At 40.4% G+C, this 18,450-nt stretch overlaps 1 protein-coding gene across 1 annotated transcript in view; it reads right to left on the reverse strand.

Annotated features, from left to right (window-relative positions):
* LOC144309487 (intermembrane lipid transfer protein VPS13D-like) overlaps nt 1-18,450 on the reverse strand; it is a 95,980-nt gene that overhangs the window by 53,578 nt on the left and 23,952 nt on the right. The window contains exons 15-22 of the mRNA XM_077890578.1: nt 17,590-17,665; nt 17,006-17,176; nt 15,883-16,013; nt 14,479-14,611; nt 9,874-12,084; nt 8,384-8,535; nt 4,217-5,248; nt 865-955 (exon numbers count right to left, since the gene is read on the reverse strand). Coding sequence (XP_077746704.1) covers nt 865-955; nt 4,217-5,248; nt 8,384-8,535; nt 9,874-12,084; nt 14,479-14,611; nt 15,883-16,013; nt 17,006-17,176; nt 17,590-17,665 — 3,997 coding nt within the window. The remainder of the gene's footprint in view (nt 1-864; nt 956-4,216; nt 5,249-8,383; nt 8,536-9,873; nt 12,085-14,478; nt 14,612-15,882; nt 16,014-17,005; nt 17,177-17,589; nt 17,666-18,450) is intronic.

An 18,450-nucleotide genomic window follows, 5' to 3' on the forward strand; every position in this document is an offset into this window, starting at 1 on the left:
CTATCATCATAATTAGCTCTACAAAGCAATGACTTAGGTGTTTATATTTGCCATGCTAGTTCAGCTCTCAATGAACTTAAGATGTTATATATATGACCCTTATATCTCTAACTAACTTATCCCAATTTTAAAGGCCTATCTCTTCTGAGCTTTTATAAATTAATTTAATCTACACCAGGCATGAAATCTCAATTCCGGGTCATTCCCTTCTCAAAAGACATTCTTGTTTATACCACAAAGTCAACATTTGAGCTCTGTGATCTTCCATATTTCACTATCTGTTCCTTAAGGAAGGAACAGTGTTTTATTCACACTTTATAAACCTCTACTATTTAGAACTTGATGTGTCTGATCACTTGTGTTTAACAATTTCAACCTGCAGAGTCCTATTAGAATGCCAGCTGTGCCACGTCCTCCTACCTAAAATCACACCGCCTACTGGCGGCTCTATTTATGGCAATAGATTAAATATATACCCTGGTTTCCCAGGTGTAATTATTAATTATGTCCCCTTTCACTCTCAAAATGTCACAATTTGGACAAAAAATTATATATAGTCACCCTAGACAGAGTGTGTTAAAAACACAAGATAGATGCCACCGCCCCATCCCAACCAAACGAACCACATTTTGGGGATGGGGCAGGAAGTGGGCAAACACTTCTATTTTTAACAAGCTGTCCACATGATTCTTATCCATAAGGCAGTATCTGGGAACCACTATCAGCAATCATAGCTAGACCAAGAACTTTTTGGTCTAAGCCACTGATCCCCCACCTTACTTTGCACGTGAGGACAATTAGATTTGTCGAGCAGGAGGCTCAAGTTTTTACCAGATTTTGCAAGTTTGATTTCTCTCCACTTACCAATCATTTCCAGGTGTGCCACTAATTTGGACACACTCGCTTTAGCAAGCTCACTGGTGGTCTTATTCAGCACAAGAGAGAGTGAATGAACCTAAGAACATGGGAAATAAAGCAAGACAGATCTTATTGGGAGAGAAAAGATACATGTCAGGCAAACAGAAACAAATTGAGGAAGATACAGAAAGGCTCAGCGAATTTGAAGTAAACACTTTTGTGGATGCCAATTTCATTTTTGCTTTCTTTTTCAGTCACATATAATCCGAAGAGAAAGCTGATGAGAAAGAGGCTCAACTGAACAGCCTAAAACCATGGGCCTCTGGTGTCGTCTCTGTGCTCACCTCATCTACACTTCGTTAGTGAAACATGTTATATTATAAAACAATTTTTCTCACTTTTGCATGTTTTTAATATTGCATTATTCTGTAATTACTCATAGAGATTCTTTACATCTTACCTTAAGAAATCCATCCAAGCAAAATGATAAATAGGACTTAGAATTCTGTTTACTGACTAGACAAATATTTAATAGAAGTCTCTGGTGATCAACTGGGACTTCACCTAGGAACTACCATCAAAGATTTTCTTTTCAAGGGATACACAGAAATAGGAACACCAAAATTCTGTCTTAGGAACCACAATCCTTGTAACAAATCCTGTATTGTAACATTGTCATTTCAAATATCAAAGGACTTCTATATATAGGACGTGTTGAGACAGGTACCTTAGCGTCATCAGTGGGGATAAGAGAGCAGTTGGAGAGAAGGAAGGTGAAAGTCGAAAAGATGGGACCTCAATTCACATTCACTGCTTCCAAGTACCAGACTCACCCCTGTATTTTCAGTGCCTGCCACTAAGCAGGTGCTCAGTAAAAGTTTGATGAATCCACAATAAGGAGGAAAAAAGACGGAAGAAGGCAGAAAGAAAAGAAGAAGAAGAAAAGAAGAGGGAAGAACATTTGTAGAGGAAGGCAGAGAAAAAAGGAGGGGATTGTTGTGGGTGCAGTGGCCTTGGAGACTGCAGAAAGCTTCCTAACAGACACACAAGTCTCAAGGAAACGAGATTATCATGAAAGAGGGAAACAGAAAGCTTCTAGTCACTTACGTAATCACCCAAATAACAAATACAGTGAGGCTAAAAACGCTTTGATTAGAGGAATCCAGCTGTCACAACCACACCCTGTTCTTAACGTGAATCCTAACATCACTAAAAGTGGGACAGATGTTGCATTCCCCGGGCGTGACTCAACAAGAAGCACCCAGCGCGACCTACGAGGTGTTCTTAACACAAAGGTGAACCTGAATCTGAGGAAGCCTCTAGAGCTAACTTCCATTTCTAAAATTAGAAGATCAAAGAAGTCAAATGGCACCAAAAGGAAACCAAAAGAAAAATCCAGAATGTGGGACACTCTGCAGGATACTAACCCTGTGTCCACAAGGTTTCCACAAGCCAATGGCATGGGGGGAATGAAGACTGGTTTTCTTTAATTAACAGAGATTTAGGAGATATGACAGCTAATGACAGCTAACATAACATGTGAACCTTACTTGAACTCCCAACCAAAGGAGTCACATGGTATTTTATTTAATTCTCCCCCTTTTGTAGACGGAGAAACTACAGTTCAGAAAAGTAAAGTATTCCAATGAATTGCAGAGATCACAGAGAAGACATGAAGTTTCTTAACCATTCATTTCTCTCTATATAATCCACTAGTAAAAGGGCTACTCTGAGATAATCAGAAAGATCTGATTATGGATTGAGTAGTGTTACAGAATACCAAGAAATTCTCATTAATTTAGTTAGATGTGGGTATGTAAGAACATGTTCACATTTTTTAGAAATGAATACTGAAGCATCAAGAGGTAAAATCATGTATCTGGAATTCTGCTTTCTTCAGCAAAAAGAAAAAAGGAATAAAGTAAATGTGATGAATCTTAAAGGAACAGAGTAAATGGAAGTTCATTAAACTATTTGTGTTATGTTTGAAATTTTTCACAATAAAAATGTTTTCAAAAATTCTTATTCTAAAATAGCCCATTGCTGAAGGGCATTATCTGGTGGTGTTCTTGTGTGAAGCCAGCTATGTCTATCTGTGCAAAGGCCTCTGGAGCTCTTCCACACCCAACACCAAAGGGTTCCTGAGGCCATTCATGACTGGTACCCCAGGATGAAAGTCACGGCTACATAAAAAATGAGGTCCAAAACAATGACTGAAGCCTCTCCAGTTGCCATTCATCTGGCTAAACAAGGTTCCAGAGGTCTCAGAGTGCCGCAGAGGCACTCATCCACAAACAGAGATGGGAGAGATGACACTGATGCATGCCCAACTCTGCCCCGAAAGCTCTTCCATTTCTAGAGGAATGCAGCCTCTTGCCAGCTAAGGAAAGAAGACAGCAACTGGATTAAACATGACTCTCCTCCCTGACTGTTCCCCAGCAGCAAGTGCAAGTCCGCATTTGCTAAGACAAGTAGATAAAAAACTTCGCTCTCCAGGCACAGATGTCATCAGCCACTGCAGGGAGTCCCGGGCTCTGGAGGGTGCTAGTTCCGATGACATGCCCCCAAACAGTGAGTTGAGCTGCTGCTTACACATCTTACTGTGCTAAGCATACAGAACAGAATATAACCTTAAAATCAAATTCTATCTTTTTTAAGTGTTTTTAAACATTTACAATAAGAGTATCAAGGACAATTGTAAGTCTGGTAATCCACATAATAGCAAAACTATAAAAGCTATCAATCGCTGAATGCTCACTTCCTACCAAGCACTGCGCAAAAGGCTCCCCTCGTATAATTATCTTACCTAATCTTTGCAACATTCCAATGATGGAGGCACCACTCAACACCTCCATTTCATCGATGAGAAAATTGAGAGAGAAAGAAGTTAAAAATTGTGCCCAAGGCCACACAGCTACAGGTTACAGCAAAAGTGCCAGGATTCAAACCCAGGCAGTCTGACCTGAGACTTCATTCTCAATGGCTGTCCTGTTGCCTCAGTGAAAGCCAACAATGTTCTAAGTGAGCAGGGAGAGGATCAAAGCCACATTCTAGAATAGCTACTACATCCCAGATACTCAGCTAGGTACTTTACATACATTACCCCCATTTAGTTATCTTAATTAACTGGATGACAGAAGACCAGCAAACTGAGGCTTCAAGAAAATAAGGCATTCCACCAAACTGCAGGACCAAAAGGAAACGTGGACGGTTACCTAAACCATTTATTTTTCTTGCCTCCAGATGGGATTTATGCTAAAACCTTACCTAAAATATTAACAGACATCCAGAAGACTATATATAGCTCCCCTGTCAGTAAGATCTATTTCTTAGGGTGAATGAACAAGGGAAATGATACCTTGAGATCCAGCTTAGTGTTAACTGGATCCTGAAGTTCAGACTCTGAGAGAGCATTTGATTCTGACTTCACATTTTGTAGAATGTCCTCAGGCAGCACCTTCATTGCATGGTTGTCGGCAGTGGAACCAATTCCAAAAAAATCTAGTATCACGACCCAGGTTTGTAGTGTGATCAGCACATCCAGGCAGTTAAAATCAACATCAATGTTCCGGTTAACTCGATTATAACTGGAAGTGAATTCTGGATGTTTCTTATCCACCAAGAATATATTGATATGTACCAAGGAATCATCAAATTTACTCTTTCCAGCAAGTATCTTGGGCTCATCTACTGTTGGTGAAGGAGGTGGGGTCAAGGGACAGTCCTTGTCTTGGACTTCCTTTTGCTTCTTCCGGGATGCTGAGGTGGGTCTTTGATACAGCTGGAAGACATTAGGAGCCTCTTCCATGTGGGAAGGGAGAGACCGAGGCATGTCAGGATACTCCACATTGGATACTGAAGGACAAGACTGAGAAAGATATTCTTTTTGCGCTAAACTAGATGGCTTAGGGGCTCCCCGAGACACCATCAGGTTTTTATATTTAGAATCTGGATTTTTCTCCAGTAAGTCTTCCATCAGCAGAGAGCGCAGGGCAATCTGAATAGATAAAGTCTGAGGATGGTCTTTACTGAATTCCACCTCAAAATCCTGAAACTTTAAGCTCACAAGACCCTGGGCCCCCAAAGTCAGATCTCCACTTAGCTGGACTTGAAGCTCTGATATACAAAAGTTGGCTTGAATCTGGGTAAAAGATCTGACTTCCTTCAGAGACAAGGACTTTTGAGAAGAGTTAGAAAGGCTGGAGTGGCTGAACAATCCATTCTCCTTCCTTTCAATAGAAGGTTCTCCACAGGTACTGAGGGAAGGCAGAGGAGAATTAGGGCAAGGTGAGGAGGCTGCACTGGCCGAAAACTTATTCAGATCTTCACTATACACAAGATTGTCCAGCGTTTGTAAAACCTGCTCATACACGTGCTTTGCTAACACCACCTGCAGTCAAAGAGAGAAATTCAGTTATCCCACTACCAATTATTAATTGCACTCAAATGCACCTGCCCACAAATTTCCAAAGTTGATGTTTACGGGTTTCCCCAAGATGTTACAAATTAGTTGACTGCAGGACTATCCCTTCTGTTCCTTTTCTGTCCTTAACTTGTCATGACCCATGTCTACTGATAAGGCCCTCCTCCTGCCTCCCCCAGCACCTCACAAAATAATCTTAACACAATCAATGTTCAATAAGTACTGTTGACTGTAGGCCTGAATCTGTAAAATCACTCTTTCTAACCCACAAAAACAACTGCAAAAATTGACAAGGACACTGCCAAAAGTCTAATGTGGTGATACCACAGAACAGAAAAATAAGACTCGCGGTTCTAAAACTCGCTAATCACCACCAATTAGCCTAACAACCTTTGTTTAGTTCAGCTAAACAAAGTGCTTTGTGGGCAGCCCCGGTGGCTCAGCGGTTTAGTGCTGCCTTCAGCCTGGGGTGGGATCCTGGAGACCCGGGATCGAGTCCCATGTCAGACTCCCTGTGTGGAGCCTGCTTCTTCCTCTGCCTGTGTCTCTGCCTCTCTCTGTGTGTGTCTCTCAAGGAATAAATAAATAAAATCTTTAAAAAAAAAAAAAAAAAAAGTGCTTCGTAATCATAATAAAAAGCCATGATCACTTATGTTTCCTCTCCCCTTATATTTTGTTTTTTTTTATAGTTTGTGTTTGATTGTAACTTAGTAAAAAAACATTTTCACACAAGTTTTTTTATATACTTATAGGCAATTTTTTAACAGAGAAATTCCAAACAAACATAGAAACGGCAGAATTGGAAAGTGCCTGTTCTAAGCCCCTACTGAACTAACGTGTACCATCAGAGGCCACCCATGGAATAAGCCCTTCTATGAAGGACTGGAGGGGAATGTTACAGTGGACGGATCCAGATCTCCAGACCTGCACAAAATCATCAATCTCAGCATCACTAACCCAGAGACAACCAAGCATTACATGCCTCTTGACATAATGCAATAGGAGGAACCAACCCCACTGCTGAAGTGTTCTAGCCAAGAAAAAAAGGAACCTGAATCCAGTTAAACCTGTAGAGTTAATGTACAGCATTATAGGAAATGTGGGAGAACAAATTGAGTGACGCCATAAACGAACAGCCAGAGCCAGACTGTGGGACAACCTACAGGACAACTCACCTACTTGTCACAATGCAGTAATAGTGTGGGGAAGAAAACGAGAGGGAAGCTAAACCAAGACCCACACAACATATCACACAAACACAATGTACAGGTCTCATTTGGATCCTGAATGAAACAAAGCAAAAGTGAAAAGACCTTTTTCTTTCAAGTAATCAAAAATGTCTCTGAAATCTGAAAATGGATTAAAATTTGTTATGTTAACCAAGGAATCCTCATTTGGACATAATAATACCATTTTAGTTATGTAAGAAAATGCACGTTGACTACAGAGATACATTCTAAATATATAGCAGTAAAAATGGTATGACTGGGATTTGCCTTAAAAATAGTTCACCAAAAGGAGTGCTTGGGTGGCTCACTCAGCTGAGCGTCTGACTCTTGATTTCAGTTCAGGTCATGATCTCAGGGTCATAAGATTAAGCCCCAAATCAGACTCTGCACTGGGCGTGGAGCCTGCTTGAGATTTTCTTTCTCCGTCTTCCCCTCCCTACCCTATCCCCACCTAAAAAATAAAAAAGAGAGAGAGAGAGAAATGAGACAAATGTGGCAAAATATTGATAACTGCTGCATCTAAATGATGGGTACGTGAGGTTCATTAAACTATTCGACTGTATGCTTTAAATTTTTCATAATAAAGTGTTTTTAAATTATTAAAAATATGAATTATTAAATAATAACTTAGACTGATTTACAATCATTTTTAGAAGATTTTCATCAAAAATCACAGTAAATGAATGGTAACCATAAGAACATTAAGTCAACATAATCCAACAGAATTCATGTTATAGGGCAGCCCAGGTGTCAATGGTTTAACACCACTTTCTGCCCAGGGCATGATCTTGGAGTCCCAGGATCGAGTCCCACATCAGACTCCCTGCATGGAGCCTGCTTCTCCCTCTGCTCTGTCTCTCTCTCTCTCTCTCTCTCTCTCTGTCTCTCATGAATAGATAAAATCTTAAAAAAAAAAAAAAAAAAAAAAGAATTCATGTTAAAAAATAGATTTCAGATGAAAATGTCAGTCTAGTAGCCACTACTGGTTATGCAAAAGTTTGGCCAAGATAGGAAAGCTTTGGGGAAAGTTCCCTCACCCAGGGACTCATATCCAGGAACTACTGATGTCAAAAGGTACACATGTTCTGTGAACAGCACTCCTGAGTTACTCTAGAACAGCTGCCAGATACAGACTAATGACCAAGTACTGCCCAAGGCTAGGGTCCACTGTCCTAAGATCCTGCCTGTCCCTGCTGTTTTATAACAATACGCTCTTTGCTCTCATCCCTGTGAAAGCAGGAAAACTGACACTTCTGAAGGAAAAGGGATGACAGTTGTATACACATATACTCATCACACACACAGGCGTACTCACCATATACAAGCGCATGTGCAGACACACACACACACACACACACACACACACACAGAAATCCCTATCCTGGCCCATTTCATTTCAAAGAGGGCACAACTAATTCTCCCTTGAGAGGATCTGTCAACAGCTCAAATAATCAGATTGTTTCATAGGCTGAGCCAAGTATGTCAAAAGAGTGACAAGAACTATATCCTCCTGGGAAGACAGGCTCTGATTTTTTTAAGCAGTAACTCTGTTTTTCAAAGGCAATGAAATAAAAGATCTGCCTCCTCCTTCTATAGAACTCACTGTTCCTCCACATGAAGGTGGCCAACAAGACTGACTCCACAGCGATGAAAGCACACAATGAAAAGGCGCCACTTTCACGGAACAAGTTATTGACAGTAACAGGCAGTCACAACATCTCTTTGAATCTACATATTCTCCTTCTAACATTTTATATATACAACTATATAACAAGATATGGACACATCAATGTGGTATAAATATAAATATAGGAATTAAAAAAAAATACATAGGAATTCAAGTGCCCAGACATGAAAACCAACAGGTGTTTACCTGAACTGGGTTGACAAATTTCCCCTCGATCTTCATGATGCTAGAAGTTCCCAGGTCATCTGGACTAAGGGAGAAAGTCAATTCAGATTCTCTCTCTATAGGGATCTTCTCCAGTTTAAATTGAATGGTGGTGTTGTTCAGGATATGAAAAGCTGGCATGACACAGAGAAAAAGGACAGATTGGAAATACTAATACTTATTGCACTGTGCTGATGAAGTACAGGGTGTATAAAATAGAGTCTGTGAGTTACCATTAGAGCAAGACAGCCTTGTCTATGATGGAGTGCAAACTCATAGCAAGACCAAGACCAAAACTCATAACAAACAGAGGTACAACATAAATTCATACACAAAAAAGAAACAATATGCTCTATTTCATGGCTTCAAAGTACAATGCGATGAACATTAATCCAGACCAGGTCTCTAAACTTCCCTTAGCCTCCCATGCCAGCATTTTCCAAAGCAAACTGCTCATCCCTACCCAGCTTTCAAGTACAGATTGATCCCTCCTACCAGGCCTACATCAAAATCAAGAACAGTACCAGGTTCTAAGTGAACACCTTTATCCCAAGCAGAGAAAGCAATCTTTAGGTAGGATGTAAGTGAAAGGTGAATTAACACCTGAGAACCACAAATGAAGAAATTCTCAAAGACATGAATTTCTTTCTTCACCAGTAAGTAAAGCCAGGCTTTAGGGCTCACCTGATGTTCATGGATGCCAAGACTAATAGATTGAACTGTTTGGTTTTTAGCAGATCAGATCAAGAACACAAATATAGGCATCTTATACCCAGACCCTGAACCAATCCATTACAGAAGATGGTAGAAAACTGTTAGGAAAATATAACATCCACAGACTAAATTTTGTATTCCACTTTTGTCAATCCCTCCAGCTATCTTGGACTATAATATCTAACTAGCAAAGATCTACAGCTTAGAACTGTAAAAAATCAGATGTATTTGACTAAAGTAAATAATACTCTGACAGACTCCACCGTCTGAAGCATTCCTATAAATGGGCACTCATCCAGTGTTAAAGGGGACAACCTTAAAAAAAAGAAAAAATTCTTATTTTGCCAAATATGGTATCCAATGGGAAAAACTGAAAACATACCAACCTGGTATGAAGCATTCTATTAAAATTCTATTTTGAAAAAATAAATAAAATAAAATAAAATAAAATAAAATAAAATAAAATAAAATAAAATAAAATATAAAATAAAATAAAATAAATAAAATAAAATAAAATAAAATAAAATAATAAAATAAAATAAATAAAATAAAATAAATAAAATAAAATAAAATAAAATTCTATTTTGATTTCTTAAATACTCACTGGGGACAATTCTAAAAGAAAAGGTTTTTGTTGTTGTTTTGTTTGGTTGGTTGGGGTTTTTTTGGTTTTTGTTGTTGTTTTAAGCAAAGTACCACCACATGCACTGGGCTTGGAATCTTTAGACAAAATGAGACAAAAGATTTGCGCTCCTCACCTTGACCTCTGTGCAAAGATTCAAAGAAATCATGTCGGGTAAATTGAGCTTCCTCCTGACTACTGGCACTGACAGACCCAGAAGAACAAAACGCCCGGCTTACTTCGGATCCAGGACCCTCTCTGCCTGCCAACTGGGTACAATTCAAAGAATATAACTTAATGTCTTTAATTTCTACTCGCAGACGGTCACTTCTGGATTCATCATCTCCTGACACAAAATTCTGGATGAATATTTGTCCCAAGTGTCCCACCAACAACTCAGGACTCCCAGGCTTCCGAGGGATAGAAACAACAGGGGATTCAATGTTTATGTTCAAGATTAGCTTTACGGTGTCAGAATGAGACCCAGCGAGGCCAAACCCATACATTTCATTTTCTTCTAAGATAAAGGATTCCCGGGCCTTCCTTGGAGTTTCAAAGAGTGATACCATCTCACTGTACTCCGCCGTCTTGGTAGCTAGTACTGTAGTGACTTTGGTAGCTGCGCTTTTCAACATACTTCGAAAATTTTCTTCCAGCTCATCCATGGACAGGGTCAACTCCTTCAAAAATTTAGCAGAGTGGTTATAATGCAAGGAAGCCATCTTCAGGTTGAGAAAACACTCCTGCTTAGATTTCTCAACAAATGTGAAACTCAAAGCTTCGCTGAGGGCTGCATCTTCCAGTCTAACAAAGACAGATTCAAAGTACCCAATATCACTAACGATATTTTCATAGCCTATGGAATTCCCAATGCTGACAACATACTGGTTCTTAACATTATCTTGTGTCAAATCCATAAGCTGCAAACAGCCCAGAGAACCATTCATGTCAAATGTGCTACCCATTGAGACATTAACTTTCGTGCCACCAATACTTGCAGTTGCAATTTTTCTGCCGTATTTCTCGCCATTTGCCATTCCCACCGTCCGAAGTAGTAGTAAATTAAGCCTGTGGATTTCCACTGCAACCTCAGTGTTCTGTTCATATGTAGACTGGTAAGCTCCTTCTTCCCTAAAGCTTCTTTCAAAATCAGTCATTAAAGGCTGAGGACTCAAATCATCTTTTTCCTTAGGAAAAGATTTTTGAAGAAAACCAATCAGTTCCACAATTGTCTCCGGGTTTAGGATAATATCAAGATTATTCACCTGTAATGAAATCACCTGAAGAGTGCTGTCCAAATTCATCGACGGGCACTCTGAACTCACAAACTGATATTCCAGTTTAATGAGGGACTCCTGTTCTTTGGTGAGAATTTTGTCAAGCGAAACACCAGTAGCTGATGGGTCATTTAGTGTGGCAGCATTAGTGGGGTGGGCTGCATTGGATCCAGAGACAGGAGACTGGGCCCTGCTATCCCGGAGGCTTCCAGTTGGAATATCAAAGCTCAAGTTCTTATGTGAAGCCATCAAAAGGTCAAAATCAGCACCGTACGTCTGCATTGTGTCCACCAGGAGCAAGCCATGAACGGTCAGGGAGACCTCAACGTCGTAAGGCCTCTTCACAAAGTGAGCATTGGTCCCAAACACTTTGAGCACGGAAATGTACCGGCCATTGCTCTCCACTCCAAGCTGCATGCAGTTCACCTTAAATTCAGCCAGGAGGAGCTGCGACTCTACCAGAACCTCACGGGTGTGCTGCTCCAAGATCACAAAGCTCTGGGTTAAATTCATTACTGAGTCTTGCAAACTTCCCCGTTGCCCTCCTTGGGGAAAAATCTTCTCTTTAAACTGAGTGTCTGAAGTCTTCATTTCTGGGGTAGTCAGGAGAGCAAAGCAATTCTTTAGAGCAGATATTTTATCTTCATTGATGTGGATTTTCAAGTCTGGTAAATTGCCTGAGAGCACAGCTCCAGGGTACTTGGGATCTGATGTATAAATCAATCGACGTTCTAATTGCAGGTGAACATTGAATTTCTCAACCACGTGGGTTGGTCCCACATCAATATCCTGGACATGCTTCCAATTGTCCTTCACTCGTCCAACCATGATCTGGAGGTCCATAAATGACAGGGAGTACCTCTCATACATCTTCGTGCTCATTAAATGGGCCTGAAGCTGCTCTTCACTGAATTCAACTCCAGCAAAAGGAGGTGTTTTCCCTCCGTTACCACTGCTTTTCTCAGGAGGTGGGGTGTTAGGAGGTGTGGCAAGAGGCGTCTTATATTCATCATCACTAAACTGGTTTTCTTCAGATGCTATCCCATCTCCACTTTTCCTCTTGGAGTCATCTGCAGATAAAAAGGAAGATTAAAAGTATTATGTCTGTTCCTTCCTTACTCTTCCCTTTATTGTAATAATTAAGGAAAAAGAGAATCAACCCATTCCAATTTAAAAAAATGGATGAAAACTCTATGCATAAAATTCTGATTTTACCATTTACTGGCTTTAAACTTATCTATTAATTTTGAAAGCAAAACACAAAACAGAAAAAATAGAACCCTGCTGACATAGGAACAGAGGTCAGGGAGCAGAAAAAATGACCCACTGCCCCACCACTGCCACAAGCTGCTCTCACCAGTCATTCTTACATCACTCTCCACAGTCATCTGTCTGTTTATCTTTTCCTGTATTTGTCTAGGTGTTCATTTTGCTCCCTCCACTAGAATGTTCCAGAAGAACTCAGGCCTCATGTATCTTACTCAACAATACTCCAGGTGCCAGATCAGTGCTTGCAGCAGTAACTGCTCAGCATCCCATCCCATTCCAGCCTGAATTCACAACTCAACCCTTCTCTTCTACAGACTTCTACAGTCCAGTCTTTTACCGCTCAGTGCTAAGTCAACTACAAAATCACACCACTGGTTTCTGCCACCCACGTCTGTTCCATGTTTATGGTTTACAAGTTCAAGTAGGTGCTTTCCGTGGTCTTAAGATCCTTCCCTTCAGATCTAATTCCCTTTAACATTCCCCGTAGCACCAAACTTTGCCACTCGTGTTTGAATCCTCTATCTCTTCTCTTTTGGGTCTTCTCTCTAGGTTGAGATTATTTGATAAGCTTCCTCAACCTTTTACCCCATGAATCCCCTTTCTTCCTGCCCATCTCAAGGTAAACAATAAATACTTTTTGGACCTAGTCACAGTAATGAAATAACCTTCCAGGAGTCTCTTTTTAGAATATCCCTAATATTCCTAAATAGAGTAAATCTCTATTTTTGAAATGAAGTTCAGAGAAATATTTTTAAAATACAAAATGTTGCCTGAGAAATACAAATAAAAACCACAATGAGGGCAGCCCTGGTGGCGCAGCAGTTTAGCGCCGCCTGCGGCCCGGGGTGTGATCTTGGAGACCCAGGATCGAGTCCCACATCGGGCTCCCTGCGTGGAGCCTGCTTCTCCCTCTGCCTGTGTCGCTGCCTCTGTGTGTGTGTGTGTGTGTGTGTGTGTGTCTCTATGAACAATAAATAAATAAAATCTTTAAAAAAAAAAAAAAACACACAATGAAATACTACTTCATATTCATTAAAAAAAAAATGGCTATAATCCAAAAGACAGATAACAACAAGTCTTGGCAAGGATGTAGAAATTGAAACCCCCATACGCTGCTGGTAAAACAGTAAAATGGTACCACCCTTTTGCAAAACAATCTGGCAGTTCCTCAAACTGTTAAACATGAAGTCAGCATATGACCCAGCAATTCCACACTGAAATATGACCAAGATTTTGAAAACAGGTATATACAAAAGTCTACACATGAATGCTCATAGCAGCATTATTTGCAGTAGCCAAAAAGCAGAAACAACCCAAATGCTCACCAATTAATGAATGGATAAACAAAAGGTGGTATATTCACACCAAAGAATATCATTCAGCCACAAACAGAAACAAAGTACTACTACAAGCTACAAAATAGATAAATCTCAAAAATATTATGCTAACTGAAAAAAGTCAGGGGATCCCTGGGTGGCTCAGCGGTTTGGCGCCCGTCTTCAGCCCAGCGCCCGATCCTGGAGTCCCGGGATCGAGTCCCGCGTCAGGCTCCCAGCATGGAGCCTGCTTCTCCCTCTGCCTATGTCTCTGCCTCTCTCTCTCTCACTCTCATAAATAAAAAAACTAAAAAAAAAAAAAAGAAAGAAAAGAAAAAAGTGAGACATAAAGATCCATATATTGCATGACTGCATCCTTATGAAATGTTCAGAATAGTCAAATCCACAGAGATAGAAAGAATAATGGTTGGCAGGGTCTAGAAGAAGAGGTAATGGAGAGTGACAGTTGACAGGTTTGGAATGTCTTCCCAGAATGATGAAAATGTTCTGGGATTAGATAATATAGTAAATTGCACAATTCTGTCAATATCAATAATAACTAAACGGTCCATTTTAAAGCATATCCCAATATAACTATTATCAAAGAAGTAACAAGTGAACTTTGGGGTTAAAATGTCATAAAAAGCCCCCTTTTTTTTTAGAGAGAGAGAAATTGAGAGAGAACCTCAAGCAGCTCCACAATCAGCACGGAGCCCGACATGGGGCTCAATCTCACAACCCTGAGAGATCATGACCTGAGCTGAAATCAAGTCAGATGCTCAAGCTACTGAGCCACTCAGGCACCCCTAAAACTCGTTTACTAGGTTAAGCATAGACAGATCAACCCATGCAGGGTATGTCTTCACATTTATATCATACCTTGGGTATTTGTCAACAGCATTCTCCCTAGATCCACAACAACTAACACAGGATTCTTGAATTTGAAATCATCAGGAAAGATCACCTGAGGGGCAGAAATATCTAGTCGCACTGTCCACCTTTTACTCTCCTCCTGTAGAAATAAAATAAACTATAAACAACAAAACCACAACTGCAAAAACTGAACAGCATTATTAGTTGGGCTCAAGCCTTTCTTGAAAGCCACACTCAGGGTTATGGGATGACTTAAAGATCTACGGTATTACAGAAAAAGTTTAAAACAAAAGTAGATCCAAATCCTTAAGGATTTGAGACATTATCACAGGTAAATGTTTAAAGTGGGAGAAAAAAAATTAGCAAATTACCAGACGGGGGCAGGTGGTCTTTGATTATGGTGATCCATGGCTTAAGAAAGATCATGCTTCTAAATTTATAGGACTTAATATCTCACCGTATTGCAGAAATTATGGAATTCCAATAAACATCCAAATTCAAGTATTTTTACTTACAGACATTACTAACCACAAACTTTCAGGTCAAAATACCTTAGTGGAAAACATAAGCTTTGACATTTGAAATATAAAAAAACACACCAAGCCATGAGTGTGTTCACTGTTCTTCCCTCCAACTAAAATTAGCCTTGAATATATGAATGTGGTAAAAAGCTAAGATACATAAATGTCATCAGAAAGAAACCTCTTTGACTAAGATAACAAGAGGATACTACTTGTTGCATTTGTCTTGAAACACACACACTCGAAACAGAAAACAGGACTAATTCTTCATCCCATACCACCTTCGGCTCCACTTTACTTGGAACAGTTCTGCTGTCCCTTACACTTACAGGGGCTCTGCTCCCCAAAGGGAGCTGCACTTTCCCTGCTCCACCTACTGCTGCATCTAAGCAGGGCACCTCCATGCCACTGTGCTACAGACTGAGTTTTGCTGGACTCGTAAAGTATTTCTTGGCTCTCCTTTTCTATGGCGTCCTCACGTCGGCTGGTCATTTAGTAGCACAAAGTGACTATCTACCCTGGAAACAAAACTGGGGCACCATTCCAGGTGTTTTTCATCTGATAATAGTAAGTGAAGGGGAATACTCTTATGTAAAACATTTGTAAAACATCAGGTACAGAAAATGGAACATGAACGAATCTTAAGAGAGTTCTAAGACGGACACAGGGAAGAAACACGGTTTAATCCCAGCCATTTGTTTTTATTCTTGATACTCTGACTGTAAAAGCCAGGAGATTTTATTTTGGGTTAGCTATGATGGATTTCCTATGTTCAGTTAATTTACTGATTGTAGTTGAAACAAACAGGTTTAACTAGAGGAGGTGAAGAACTTGACAGAAAGAACGCCTGCCCCCACCCTGCCCCTGCCCCTGCCCCTGCCCCACTTACAATGAAATCACCCACTAGCAAACGATCGAGAGTTTGTCGGATTTCTGCCTTGGTCTGCATCTTCAGTTTGTTGTACTGTCTTCGGGCAGCTTCTGCCACTCTCAGCTCAAGTTCAGACTGATAACCAAAACCTGCAAGATTAGGGATGCACAGGAGAATGAGCATTTTCAAATGGCTGGGTGGAAAAGACCACTGCAACATTGTTCTCATCACCAATTTCCATCGGAGCTAGAAGACCATCTGCACAACAGTTCTACTCCTACTCGCCCTGCCACTGCAAAGGGTAACAAGAGTGAGGCAATGGTGGGGGACCTGGCCACGGGGGGGGGGGGGTGGCACATGCGGGAAGGGCACCTAAGTTACTGGAATTTTTGAACCATTTTCTGAAAAGATCCCAGACTATTCTAAAATCCTGAAAGCATAACACTACGTTAATAGAGAAAGTGGAATTTGGAAGGAAATGCCTTCTATCAGGGACAGAGCAATAAAGCCAAGGCATTTACGGCTGTCGTTGACATGAAGACTCCAAAACTGGACCAAAAACTAAAGCAGCTCCACTGTTTTAAGAAGGGAGAGAGGGGCTACATGTAGGAAAGGACTATTGTGTTATCAATGTCCATGTCAATGAAAGTGTTTTTTCTGCTTCTACGATCTCAAATCTCTTTTGGGAACAAAGGGAAGCATGAATAAAGCAATGATGACATAGAACAGCATAAGGATGAGCTCTGCAGTATTTAACGCTGCACCAAACAAGTGGAACAGACCCTGCCATCTAGAGGGAAATTCTTGAACATTCCTCCTAAATTCACAGGCCTAAAATATCCTGGGTAGCCAAGGAAACCAAGATTCTAATAGAATGGAAAGAATTTTTTAAAGTATGACAGATGAGGGCAAAGAAAATGAAAATATTTAAGATATTGATCCCCTCTGGAAAAGTGACTTTGCAAGGACAACTACTTTGATTCCATAACTAAGGACAACACCATCCATGTGCCCTCTAGGTCATGATTCCGGCCACTACCAGGTCACTTCAATGTGTAATAACCCCTGTCCAAAGCACTAAAAATGACAAGAAAGATGTCTATAGAAAGTAACATAAGATCAAACAAACAAAAAAGTTAACCTGAGGTATGAACCTTTCCCTTGTAGAAAAAGTCTGCTACTTTTTTAATAGCCTGGGGATTATATATGATGTTCAAAGGCCTCGTGCTGACATTCAGCCGCCTCTCAAAATGGCTGTGCACTGGATTTCTCTCATACAGCATCTCAAAAACTGGGTCGTCTGGGTCCGCAGCTAAAGGGAAGAACCAGAGAAAGAATATGGAACACAGCAAAAACAATCACCTTATTCTTAATAACCCGTAAGGAATTCTGGAAAAAAAGATATTTTCTAAATTATTTTCCAATTAGTTCTCATTTATGAAAAATTCATAAAATAGAGACCCTAACGAGGACTAATTTTCAGTAGGAATCCTCAAGATTGGGGTGTTATATTCACTCTCATTATGGAAACCCAGGCCTCGGAAGCCCTGCAGGCTTACCCCTGTCACACACAGGTTAACAGAAAACATGGTCTCCATGAACAACAGAGACCCACACAACAAGCCGCTGGACAAAACAGGACACACTCCCTCTTACAACTGACCAGCACTACTGATCGATAATCTTATTTCTGAAGATTAGTTTTAAGAACATACGACAAATTACCAGGGTTATGATCACTTCTGTCTGTAGATGTTGTCTGGAGACCAAAAGACTGTGAGACTCTGCCAACTTCTTTTTGCTATTAAAACATACACAAAAGGCACAGATGTCAGGTGAGAGGGGACAATTCACTGTGCAAACACTTCCTCTAGTTTTGCCCTTTGGCATCACTCTCACTTAACACAACCACATCAAAACTCATCTGACATCGGATTAGAGGACTTGCAGACTGACCTCTCTAGTCTGTGCCTTTTTCTAACCTAATATGGACAGTATGCTACTCTGCAGTCCGCGCATTTAATGAATGACTCCTAAATGAGTATGAAGTATGCATGGCTTCTTAGATTATGCTGCATTCCTCCCACCCTCTCCACAGTCCCTCCCCTAAAAAAAAAAAATCACAGACAGAGCAAGTGGCTAAATGCTCAACTATTCTGACCGTATCTTTACCAACTTAACAAGATCAAAGACCTAATTGGTAAAGTATACTGAATGTAAAAAATTACACATATATAGGTAAGTTGAAGTGGTTCTCTTGTAAGTCTGGAAAAGATCTGTGACTAAGGGTCAAAATGCATGAAAATGAATTCCAGATAGAGGAGATGCAAACATTGCCCTTGAAATATGAAAACAGTGGTGCTTCTGGCATTTTCTTCCAAAACAGAGCAAACTACTCCGTAACAGCCACGACTAAGGAGAGGAAGAAGGGAAGGAGGCACTGCTTCCTTCTAATCTGCTCTCTGACCAATTAAAAAAACCTTACTGAATTCCAGTTTGTTTTTTAATCAGCCCATCTGTCTCCAGATGACCAAATGTCAGAATGAATGGAGTTAGTGCTATTTCTTGCACGCCTAAGTCGGGCAC

Source organism: Canis aureus, unplaced genomic scaffold (assembly GCF_053574225.1).
Source record: "Canis aureus isolate CA01 unplaced genomic scaffold, VMU_Caureus_v.1.0 NW_027326424.1_RagTag, whole genome shotgun sequence".
Lineage (NCBI taxonomy): Eukaryota > Metazoa > Chordata > Mammalia > Carnivora > Canidae > Canis > Canis aureus.